The sequence below is a fragment of the Hipposideros armiger genome, unplaced genomic scaffold (genome assembly GCF_001890085.2).
Source record: "Hipposideros armiger isolate ML-2016 unplaced genomic scaffold, ASM189008v1 scaffold_19, whole genome shotgun sequence".
NCBI classification, from domain to species: domain Eukaryota; kingdom Metazoa; phylum Chordata; class Mammalia; order Chiroptera; family Hipposideridae; genus Hipposideros; species Hipposideros armiger.
The window spans coordinates 7,378,598-7,390,874 of record NW_017731369.1 but is presented as its reverse complement, the minus strand read 5'-3'; the positions used below and the strand labels follow the sequence as shown (position 1 = coordinate 7,390,874).

At 48.1% G+C, this 12,277-nt stretch overlaps 1 protein-coding gene across 1 annotated transcript in view; it reads left to right on the top strand.

Moving 5' to 3' along the window:
* Window positions 1-12,277, top strand: part of ZCCHC14 (zinc finger CCHC-type containing 14) — a 71,372-nt gene that overhangs the window by 53,318 nt on the left and 5,777 nt on the right. Inside the window, exons 4-12 of the mRNA XM_019635069.1 lie at window positions 1,159-1,230; window positions 4,009-4,118; window positions 4,958-5,052; window positions 5,133-5,187; window positions 6,298-6,577; window positions 8,041-8,132; window positions 8,487-8,614; window positions 9,551-9,691; window positions 9,775-11,244. Coding sequence (XP_019490614.1) covers window positions 1,159-1,230; window positions 4,009-4,118; window positions 4,958-5,052; window positions 5,133-5,187; window positions 6,298-6,577; window positions 8,041-8,132; window positions 8,487-8,614; window positions 9,551-9,691; window positions 9,775-11,244 — 2,443 coding nt within the window. The remainder of the gene's footprint in view (window positions 1-1,158; window positions 1,231-4,008; window positions 4,119-4,957; window positions 5,053-5,132; window positions 5,188-6,297; window positions 6,578-8,040; window positions 8,133-8,486; window positions 8,615-9,550; window positions 9,692-9,774; window positions 11,245-12,277) is intronic.

Sequence of the window (12,277 nt, the reverse complement as noted above, 5' to 3'; positions counted from 1 at the left end):
AGGGGGTACAGCAGCATACACGAGTGGAGGAGGGGCACAGGAGTTTTTGATCTCCAAGCTCTGTTTGCTGTAAATCAGTGTAAATATAATGGTTTGGGGGTTTTTTGGTAATAAAATAAATTTGGTCATTTTATTTCTTGACTTGAAATCCTCCAATGACTTCTGGGTTTTAGGGTAAAGTTCCTATTTCATGGTTTAACTCTGCTTGCTCTGGCCCCTGCCTCCCTCTCATTTCATTTCATCCCCTCTGTCTGTCCCATTCCTTTAACAGATTTGTCACTTGCCCTTCCCCATTCAGCTCATGCTTTTCTTGTGCAGAAAAGCCCTCTGATGTGCGTAGGTGACGTCTCCCTCTCCCCTCATGTCCACTTAGTACCTTAGGTGGAAACACTGTGAGATGCTGGGAGAAAACTGAGGAAAAATACACAGCTCTGTCCCACAGGGAGCTTACAGTCCATTTGGGGAGACTGACATTTATGAAACAATGAAATAAAGCTACCCACCGTCACATGTGCAGGCAGGGAAAAAACAGATGTATGTACAGTCAGGTATTCGGCATGCCGGGCATTGTAGAACTTCTTCCAGAAAGCCCTCCTGATGCTTTCTCCCCAAAATCTTCCTACATCCTCGACAGTGGAATATTTTCTCTGCTGTTGGGTACTGATGCCTTGGCCTTTTGTCATGGATTTACTCCAGTGGGACCCCCAGTTCTGTCAGATTCCTGAGGGCAGGGACACACCCAGGCACTTCCTGGGGCTGATAATCTGGTAACTTCCTGATCCCACATCCAAAGGCATGTCCACTGACCTAAGGAGAGGAGGGCCACTTGAGAATCATGTACGCTGGCATCACAAGCAGTCAGAACAGTCAGTGACTTGCTGGGACTTTGAGGAGCAAGCCTTAGACTCCATGCTTGAGTAATTTGGTGATACTTGAATAATTGCACAAAACACAAAGTTAAGCTTTAACGGACCCGAGTGAATGCTCTTTCTCTAACAAGTCAAGGGATGTGCCAGTGCTCCATGTAGAAGATGCACGATACACTAGGGCTTGTCACGCTCATGGCACCTGTGCCAGCGAAGAATGCCTGGACAGGCGTGCCGTGAATTACAGATGTGCTGTCTGTTTTTAAGGTTTGTTTGTTTGTTTGTTTTTAAGGTCTTGTGGTCTGACTCTTCAGTAACATCAGTAACCAAATCTTCCTCTGAAGTGACTGAATTTATTTCAAAGGTAAGGTGATTAAGGGCTCTTACAAAAACGAGAAGGCTCCCGTTCCCTTGTGGTTGATAACATTGCAGAGCCATTTCAGATGGCTTTCTTCAGCTAGCATACTGAGCACAGTACCTGTGCACAGGAAGCCCAGGGTGTGTGGCAATAAGCACGTGGTCCTCGATGCCACAGCCTGTACTCCTTCTGGTTGTTGAGAATGAGATGAGGCAGAAGATGCAACTGCACTGATGACCGAGAGGGTTTGGTTTGGTTTGGTTACTCTTTAGCAGAGGCTGAGGGTGGACCAGTGGTCAGAGACTTCACTTAGTCTCACCTTTATCTGCTTTACACATTGGCTTTTCCTGTTCATTTTTAAACTGATTCAACAAATATCATTTGAACAAAAGGTTCCACTGCCAAATAAATACCTCTTTACGCACGTATACCTGTATCCATGCATGCATGCATGCATACAGACATACAGACCTACATGTATCAAAAGTGTCTCCAAAGTATGTCTGACATTTTCATTATAGAAATCAAGGATATAAGCCTGTAGAAGAAAATCCCATTGATGGATCCTATTTTAAAAGCTTGGGCAGGAAGTTGTTTGATTCTGCCTGTCCTTTCCGCCTGTCAGGCACTGAAGGAAAGCACAGTGCCGTGCTCTCTAGGATTGTTCATCCTCCCGGGGGCTCACTTTCCTCTGTAATATTTGAACACTCAGTTCCCTCTCCTCTGTGTCTTGCCTCGTTTTGTAAAAAAAAAAAAAAAAAAGGCCGTTTCTCTGGATTCACTGATGCTGGTGGGAACTTTGACCTCATGCTGGTCTTTCATCTGAGTGTTAATAGTGGCCAATATTCACCCAGCTTCAGGTTCTCTGGTACTCCTGGATACCTGGTTTGCTGTCTTTTATTAATTTTGGAAAATTCTTATCCATCATCTCTTCAAATCTTTCTTTTTGTCCTGCCTGCTCTCACTTCTCCTGGGACTTCAGTTACATGTACTTGGACCTTTGATATTCTCCACAGCTCTCCGGTGCTCATTTTGTTTTTCTTCCTCTTTTCACTCTGTGTTTCAGTTTGGATAATTTCTATTGCCCTATCTATTGCCCAGTTTACTGATGTTTCTCCTCAGCTCTGCCCAGGCTGTTGATAAATAAGTCTGTTGAATTTGCTGAATTCTTCATCTCTGGTCCATGGTTTTCTTATTCTTTTTTCCCCCCTAGCTTTTCCATTTGACATGTCTTTTAATAAAATTTCCATCTCTCTGCTGAAATGTCCCATTTGTTCATGCTTTTTTTCTTTTTTTTTAAAATTAAATCCTTTAGTGTGTTAGTCATGGTTATTTTAAAGTTCCTGTCTGATCGTTCTAGCATCTGGGTTAGCTTTGAGTCTGGTTCTGATGATTATCTTGATATAGTTTGCTCTCCCTTATTTTATTATTTTTTTTGGTATGTCTTGCAATTTTTGATTATTAGACATCATGTTTAGAAAATATGGAGACTGAGGGAAACAGTATTATGCCTAGAAGTGAGCATGCTGCTCTGTCAGACCATCAAGTTGATCGAGTAAGGAGTTGAGCTGGGTTTTGGTTTTGTTGCTATGGTTACCTTCAGTGCACCACAGGCTTCAGGGTCCTCTAGTAAAGGGTTGCTGGTACTTTGAGCCCTGAGTGGAGCCTAGAGTGTAGGTTCTTCTCAATGGTCTTAGTTCTTCCTCAGTTTTCAGAAGTCCTGTGTGCCTATGGCACAGAGGGGGTCTCCCTACCCTGTTGACCCCTGATACACACCCTACCCCGGGAGATAGCTGTTACTTGTTGCCTGGTGATGGACTTATGGTTGGAGTGAGGGTGGTTCTCCATCCTCCTGGTCCAGCCTCAGGCCTAGGTACACGGCCTTTGACGTGGGGGCTTTCTCAGGATCCCTGCCCCTTCCTTTCCCAGCAGCAGCTGACCTCTGCTTTGTGCTGGTTCAGGATTCTCAACTTGAGGGCTTCTTGCCCATTCCGCAGGGCCATAGAGTTTTTGCTTTTACTTTCCCCAGAGGCAGGGCATCTCAGCCCATGGCCTAGTGACAGGATGACTTCCTACCCCGCCCGCAGAGGCAGGAAAGGATTGCTTCTGCCTCATCCCCAGAACCGGAGGGTCTGAGCAGGAACAACCTTGCCCCTCCCCTAACAGCTTAAGGGCTTTTGCCTAAGATTCAGCGAAGTCTCCGGGGGAAAGGCACGGGGTCTCCTGCCTGGCCCCCAGGGGCAGCCAACCTACACCTGTGGAGGCTCTCTCCAGTCTCCTGCCTGTGGAAGACAGCTTCGGAATGAGGGCACACTTCCCTTGTGTCTGGGGCTCGTGGCTGACTGATACCTGCCCCATTCAGCCTGCGGGGATGTGTCTGTCTTGGCTTATCTCTTCTACCCGCTTGTATGACAGCCACCTCCTCCCTGTGCTATGCCACAGCTGACACAGCTCGCACGTCCTGTCTCTCCTTGGAGGGGCAGGTCCCTCTTGAAATTCAGTTTAGGTGGTGGGCTTGCAACTCAGCTGTCTGGTGGGCTCAAGGAAAGGTACGATAGTGTAAATTATCAAGTGTTTTCTTGATGTTGTGGTGGGAGCGTGATGTTCTTTTGTGGCTTTCTGCATCCGAAGTGGGTGTAAACCCCAAAATAGCCAATAGAACGGGACTTTGTAGCATTACCAGCCAATGTCACCGTTTAGGACCTGCCCAAGTTTTTCTTGAGGAGTTTTGGTTGTGTAAAATGATTTTTGACATAACTGCTTGTCCTTTTTCATTCCTTTCAGTTATCTCAGCTATACCCTGAAGAAAATTTGGAGAAATTCATTCCTTGCTTAGCTGGCCCAGATTCGTTTTATGTAGAGAGAAACCACATGGATCTGGAAGCGGACCTGAGGTAATGCTCTTCACCCATCCAGGGGCCACCCGGAGCAGCCAGGCCAGAGGCACTGCTGTGACCCAGGGCTCTAGGCAGTGTGGGCGGGGCTGGCCATGTGGGCGGGGCGGGGCGGGACCAGATGTGTGGGCGTGGCCAGGCCTGAGCTACCCGGTCCTCCTCCAAGGAGCTCTTGAGTGTGACATGTAGCTCTTGAAGGATAGAGAGTTTCTTTGTCTCTGGGGATTCTAATAATCAGTTATGGAGAATTTGAAGGCTCTTAATAATGTCTGTGTGATTTTGAGGATATGAATAAAGGAATTTCAAAGTATATTCCACTATTTAATGTAATTTTGACAGTCTTATGAAATAAAATCTAGTTACTGTTTCTGGCCTATAGTTGAAAGACTGTTCCCAGGTAAAACTAGGGCCAAGTGTCTCCGGACCCTGGGTCCCGTCCAGGCACACTGTAAATGTGCAGGGAGAGGCAGGCCTGCTGCCTGGGCTCCAGGACTGGAACCGACATCTTGGCGCCGGAGACGTGATTGCAGCACAGTGGCCGCAGGTTCCTGATGACTGTGATGCGCTGACTGTGCTCATGTTGTAGCCCACTGCCCATCTGTGGGCCTGAGAAACATGATTTATACAACGTGAAACTGTGTAAATAAGGGACGGGAGGTGGGGAAACGGTATGAATCATAACAAGGAGAAATTGAATTAAAGCAGGAGCAATATAGTTTAAGGTACTTCTATTTACTTTTTTTTCTTAACATATTTCTCTTAATTGAAAATTAAAATTTCTCTCCCAATATTAGTAATACCATTTTAATGCCAATAAAACCACTTTCTTTACTTTTTAGGTATTTGGCTTCATTACCTTCTCACGTATTGAAAAATGACCATGTTAAGAAATTTTTCAGCACTTCATCTCCCACCCAACAGCTTCAAAGTCCAAGTGAGTTTGTAAAATGCGATTAAATAAAAATAAAAAATATTTTTATTGTCTGTAAATGTTATATGTATTTTAACTTACAGGTCCTGGCAACCCTTCCCTTTCTAAAGTCGGTACCATGATGGGCGTGTCTGGAAGGTGAGACTCCTACCATGTAACGAACATGTTTCAAACCAGCATTGTACAGAGATTACTTTTGGTTGTGTGTAAATAATTGTTTCTAGAGTTAAGTCATTCTTGATCTTAGTCTTAAATTCTGTTGAGAGAAGAATTGGATAGAGATAATCCAATTTAAGATTTCTAAAAAAAAAGTGGTTTTCGGAGCCATTGGAATTGGAATTCCCAAGGACCCCTAATTGCAAATGCCAGTTTCTGGACCCTGCACATTCTAGGAAATGGGGATTTTTGAGAATCTTCATTTTTACAAGCTCACAGCAAGTGAGTAGGCCCAGGAGGTGTTAGAGTGCTGCTCTAGGGGTCTTCTATCCTCATGAGACCTGATGGTAATTGTAGGAGTGCTCAGATGACAAATAGACTGCCCGTCTGACAGCTGACTTTAAAATGGGCTAACATCACAGAGAGCGTGTGCATGCACACATGGTTGTGTGAAGTCCTAGCTAGGTAAAGAGGTCTTTGAAAGCACTGGCTTTTCTCTTTACTATGTACCCCTTGGCCTCGTGTGTAGTGAACATGTAGTAAACGTATGTGGGTTTGCAGTTTGGGATGGAAAGGGCAAGGAGAGAAAATAATGGGTTGTCGGAAAAGTCATGACACATTTTTGAAACGAAAAACAGAAAAAATACATCATGACTTTTCCGACAACCCAATAGAATGCTCTTTGCTCCTTTCAACTTCTAGGATTTGCATTTCCAAAAAAAAGAATTTGACCATGAAAGATTTAGAAGTCAGTTTTAATTTATGATTATCACTATCACTCTGAGATACAAGTAACAGAAAGAAACTAGGCAGCTCAGTCAGAAGTCTGGCGGTGACACACACATACACATACACAAATATAACTTTCAAGCACGTGCTCTCAAGCACATATAGGTAGCTACCTATGCACGCACATGTACGCACCTACAGACATTGAACTTCAGTGGTGGGGTGGGGCGGGGGGGCGAGCAGAAAGGGCTCTGAGGTGAGCAATGGATGTGACCACAGATGTGGTCCAGGATGTGGAAGCTGGTGCACACCTCTAAGTGGAGGCTGAGGTCTTTTGAAATCATTTGTCTGCTGTCCTTGCAGGCCTGTGTGTGGAGTGGCCGGCATCCCGTCCTCTCAGAGCGGCGCTCAGCACCACATGCAGCACTCGGCTGGCGCGGCCACCTTGCCCCACTGCTCCCACAGCGGGGGCGGGGGCTCGGCGCTGGCCTACCGGACACAGATGGACACCTCGCCTGCCATCCTGATGCCATCCAGTCTGCAGACCCCTCAGACCCAGGAGCAGAATGGGATTTTAGATTGGCTGCGGAAACTGCGTTTGCACAAGTACTACCCCGTCTTTAAACAGCTCACAATGGAGAAGGTATGTTGGCTCCCAAGCAGGTAGTGTAGAATTTGCCTCTTTACTCAGGTAACCTGTCTTTCTTCTGACCTCATTCCTAGAGGAACTGAGTTGGGTTTCTAAACTGCATGGGACGTGGAAATCACACAGCCTGATACTTAACACTCGCAGTTTCCTGCTCCTGGAGGGCGACAGTGGATGGGAATTTGAAGGCTGCCTGCAGCTGAAGCAAAAGCTGGAATAAGGATGGTTATAAATAGCTTTTTTAGATAGTTTAACGTTGTTGTAGATTAGGTACTTTATGTGATGTGAAGGACATTATGTCTCCAGCAGTCGTGCAGTAGGTAGAAATAGTGAATTCTGGTGCCTGCACTCCTCATCCCCGTTAGCTGTCCTGCAAGTGGAGGCCAGAGCATGTGCTGAGGCTCAGCCCAGGAAGGCCCGGTCTTCAAGGGGCCCAAACACTGCTCTGAGTAAGTGGCTCTCCAATGATCTGACTTCATTTAGGGTCAGATAGCTAAAGGAATAGATGGGTTTTCTGTCTTTCAAGCAGTCCACATAGAAATTATTTTTTACAATAGAAAGTTCTGATGAACATTTTTTTCACTGTTCAAAAAATTCTGAAATTTCTTAAGTCTTGGTGTCACGAATAAAACTAAATTAGAGCTGTACACAGTGTTTGAACGCTGAGCTCCCCCTGCTGGATACTATGACTTGGTGGCTTTATCTCTCTAAAAATTTCATTTGTCCAGATATCTGCAATTGAACCTAGAAATCCAGTTTTCACTACATGTTAAAGAAAGCATTTCAAGTACGTTTGTAAAACTCTCGGTTTAGGACTCATAGAGCTTAAAAACAACAGATTTTTACTAACCTTGGTTGTGATCAGTTTAAAAAGTTTTAATCTGATGTATGTGTTGAATTGGTTAAAATCGCAAATCGACATGGACTATTGTGAGAACCAGAGTATCGTGTAAGGCCAGTGGGTTAGCCATTTGATGTGGATAGCGTCTACTCTCCTGGATCACTTGCTACCCAACAAAGTTGTACTTGTCCCTAGAACAGTGGTGATTTCATGAAAAAAAAGAGCTGTTAACAGAAACTGGCCTCCTGTCTGCAAGAGGATAAATGCTTGCATTTGAGGGGGGGGCTTTCCAGGGAGGGAGGGTGCACTTACACAAGCTGCCTCTGAATCGTCACCTGTCCGCACAGCACGGGCTTTCCAGGACCTGGTATTCACCGAGTTGTCCTGGGGTGCCTGTGCCCCTTAAATGCAAAATGAGTGTCTAGTACTTTCAACTAGGGACACCAAAGCATTTAGCAAGTAAATGTTTTCGTGTTCTCAAGTCTTTTATTATCTAGTTAAGTTTAATTATCTATTTACGTATCCTAGAGATAGAATATATTTGTTAAACTCTAAGTTCTTTGTTTTCAAAATCCTAGTTAACTCTTAGTAATTTTGTTATTTGTTTCTTCTACGGAAGTTTCTGAGTCTTACCGAAGAAGATCTAAATAAATTTGAATCCCTCACCATGGGAGCGAAGAAAAAACTCAAGACTCAGCTGGAGTTGGAGAAGTAAGTGTGAAGTGGTTTGTGAAATGTCTGTTCATTTTAGTTTCTGACCTGCTGAACAGATAGATGCTAGGGCCTACAGTTTTGTTACATGTCAGTGACTGGATTACTTTTGATTGCTTATCAAATCTTAGTTGATGCTTTTAAAGTTCTACAAATGTGGCTTTGGCTTACTAGGAAAGACCCTTTGTAATGAATCTAAGAAGTCAGAATGTGTGCCTTTCCACTGTGGAGATTATTTTGATGAAAATCCCCTTTGTATGGACTATATGTACTTAAGCAGAAGTTGAGAGACATTAGGTTTTTTCAGCAGAAGAATTTCAAACTCACTTGTTCGCATGCTTTCTTATTACACAGGGAGAAGTCAGAGAAGCGGTGCCTGAACCCCTCAGCCCCACCCGCGGTCACCAGCAGCGGAGTGGCCCGTGTGCCCCCCACCAGCCACGTGGGGCCCGTGCAGACTGTGCGAGGCACCCACACTGCAGGTGGGTGAGGGCCGGGTCCACCCCGACATGTGGATCACAGTCTGTTCCTTTCAGTAATAATTAGGCCTCAGACATACATACCCTTTTGCCATTTATATTTTTTAGTATTCACAATTACTGTTCGTTATTTTAGCTTTCATAGTATCATAGGAAAATGGAAGGGTCATTTGGCTTAAGCTGGAGACTGGTGACTTGCCTGAAGCTGTTCGGGTAAAAGAATTAGATCCAGTAACTACTATGGTGAGAGGGAAAGAGCAGGAAGTTCCCAAAAATAGATGAAAACATCTCTTTTCCCCAAGATGGGACACAGAGGTCATGTTTAGGTCATTTCCCAGTAGGTCCATCCTTTACGCCAAACCACCAGCCTTCCTGCTCTGGAGACTGGAAGTTTCAGTGGTCTGATTTTTCGACCACCGTTTCCCCCCTCCCCGCCTCTCCCTCTTCAGAAAGAGGTTGAGGACCCCTGTAACAGTCGTTCTGTTGTTTTCCTTATATAGTAGAAATATCAAGAGTAACACTAAATGAGGAAGGAAAAAATGCCAGTGTATCTTTGAAGTGGTTGGTTGGCTAAAAAGGTCTTATGTCCCTCGGCCTCATAAAACAGAGTGTGTGTAGATGACTGTTTTTATAGCAGCATGCTGGCTTGGGGACCCTTTTTTCTCACTCTCCAGAGTTTGCCTAGGGAGGCATTAGAGCAGCTGGCTGAGAGCATTGCTGTGCCTGCATCTGCCACATAACTAGCTGTGTGACCTTGGGCGATTTGTTCTCTAAGAATCTCAGAACCCAGCCTGAATGTGGGAATAATCGTACCTGACTTCTTGAGGCTGAATTAGAGAAGTCTGTGTGCGATAGATGTGCACTGAGGTGGGTGAAGAGGGACCCCCGTCCAAGTCTTGCGGTGCGTGGACTCGGTTGCCACCTGTCCCTTCTCCGCAGCTCTGCGGGTGGAAGTGGAGCAGCCCTCTCACCAGGCGGCCCGGGAAGGCAGCTCCTCCGAATGCTCCAGCTCCTCGCCCAGCCCCATGGGGGTGCAGGCCCGAGAAGAGAGCTCGGACAGCGCCGAGGAGAATGACAGACGTAAGGATGCCTGGTGTGGCTGGCATGTGCTGCCTCTGCCCTGGCCTGTGGAACTGTGCTGACCGCTCTGTTTCCGTCTCTAGGTGTGGAGATGCACTTGGAGGGCTCCGATAAGGAGAAGCCTGTCATGCTACTGAATCATTTCACTTCAAGTTCCGCCAGACCCACGGCCCAGGTTCTCCCTGTGCAGAATGAGGCAGGCTCCAGTCCGTCAGGCCACCATCCGCTGCCTCCGCAGATGATGACCGCAGCCTCGCACATCGCTCCTATCCGAATGTTGAATTCCGTGCACAAATCGGAAAGGGGAGGCACAGACATGAAACTCCTCTCGTCTTCTATGCACTCACTGCTGTCTCTAGAAGAAAGGAATAAAGTCTCTGGACCAAGAAGCGGCATCAAAGTGGACAAGAGCTTTGGCAACGCCATGATGGACGTGTTACCCACGTCCGCACCCCATCAGCCCATGCAGGTCCTCTCTGGACTTGCCGAGAGCAGCTCTGTGTCACCCACCGTCTCCTTCGGCCCCCGCACCAAAGTCATCCATGCGTCCACACTGGACAGGGTCATGAAGCCAGCGCAGCAGCCGGCCCTGGTGGTAGAGACAAGCACGGCTGCTGTGGGGACATCCAGCACGGTCTTCCACGTGGCTCGGCCACCCATCAAACTTCTGGTGTCCTCATCTGTCCCCACGGATTCTGCCATTTCTGGGCAAACTTCGTGTTCTAATAATGTGCAGATCAGCGTGCCCCCTGCAATAATAAACCCCCGGACTGCTCTGTACACAGCCACCACCAAAGCTGCCTTCTCTGCGATGAGCAGTGTGCCCGTGGGCCCCCTGCAGGGCAGCTTCTGTGCAAACAGCAACACTGCCTCCTCCAGTAGCCACCCTGCCCCGTCTTTCCCAAACATGGCCGCCGTGCCCAGCTGCCCGGCCCCCAGCTCCAGCCCTGCGCTCTCCTCCGTCCCTGAGAGCAGTTTCTACAGCAGCAGCGGCAGCGGGGGCAGCAGCTCCCCCGGGAACATTCCTGCCTCTGCTCAGAACCACCACCACCACCACCACCACCAGCAGCAGCCGCCCGCGCCCCAGCAGCCCTCGCCCGGCCCGCCGCCTGGCTGTGTCGTGTGTACGTCGTGCGGATGCAGCGGCAGCTGCGGCTCTGGCGGCCTGACCGTCAGCTACGCCAACTACTTCCAGCACCCGTTCTCGGGGCCGTCCGTCTTCCCCTTCCCCTTCCTGCCCTTCAGCCCAGTGTGCGGCAGCGGCTACGTGGGCACCCAGCAGTATGGCAGCAGCGCCTTTCCGGTTGTGCACTCGCCCTATGGTGGCAGCGTGCCCGCCGAGCCCGTGCTGGGCGGTCAGTCCACGTTCGCCGTCCCGCCCATGCAGAGCTTCATGGCAGGGGCGGCTGGCGTGTACCAGGCCCAGGGCTTGGTGGGCAGCAGCAATGGTTCCAGTCACAAAAAGAGCGGCAATCTCTCGTGTTACAACTGTGGGGCCACCGGTCACCGCGCTCAGGACTGCAAGCAGCCGTCCATGGACTTCAATAGGCAAGGTAAAGGCGGGCCTCGGCCGGCGCGACTCCGGAGGCAGACTGGCTACACTGGTTAGCAGTGCAGCGCTGCCCAGAGGGGCGCGGGCGCAGGTTCACTGTTGATGAAAATAATAGTAAACGTTCTTCTTTTTAAAACAAAAAGTAATTTTTCAAATGCTCTTTGAAAAAGCGTGAAATTCTTAACAGGCTGTGAAGCCCCCCAAAAGAGGGCTCGTTTGATTCTGAGACTGTCTTCATGATGTCAGCCTGCTCCTCATTCTAGAACATGACGAAGTGGCCGTGGAGAGGGCGGTTTGCCTGCCGGCTTCTTGGGCTGGTGCTTCTTGCAATGTGACTGGGGAGCAAGTCTGGGTGATTTAATACCTCCCCCAACCTTTAACTGACAGCCTAGGGCATAGCACGTGAGTTCAGAGGCTGCAGATGGAACGCAGTGCCCCCATTTCTGCCCCCCCCCAAAGGGTGGCCATGGCTGTTGGTGTGCGTGGGTGCGTGCATGACGTCTTTCTCACTGCGCTACCACCTTCTTCCTTCCCCCCTTCCTTCCACTTGTTCTTTTTTGTCTCCTTTAGTCAAATTCAAGTGTATGTCTGATGTATTTATTACAACAGGTTTCTTCTTGCTTTTGGTTTTGGAAGGATGATTAAACTGGGCAGTGGGAAAATTTGTCCCAGCTCTGATTCCTCACTGTGCAGCCTTGAAAAGTCTGTAGACTTGATCTCTGTAGACTTGAGGGCTGCTCCAGACCTGTGATTTCCAGACCTGCCAGTGCATCTTAGTCACCTGGAGAGCTTTAAAGACAAACCACTCAGACGCAGTAGGTCTGGCTACAGGTGGAAGCACCTGGAGGCTGTGGCCGCCCGTCCATAAAGACGGTGCTGCATCTCCTGAGGCAGCAGAGCCCAGGACCCTTGTGCCAGGGAAGGGTACACACTGGGCGGCCCACCAGCTGGGTGCTGTTGGGAGTCCCAGCTAAAGAGCTAAAGAATAAAGGAATGGCCGGGGAACTCTCCAGTCATCCACCCCTTGTCTGATT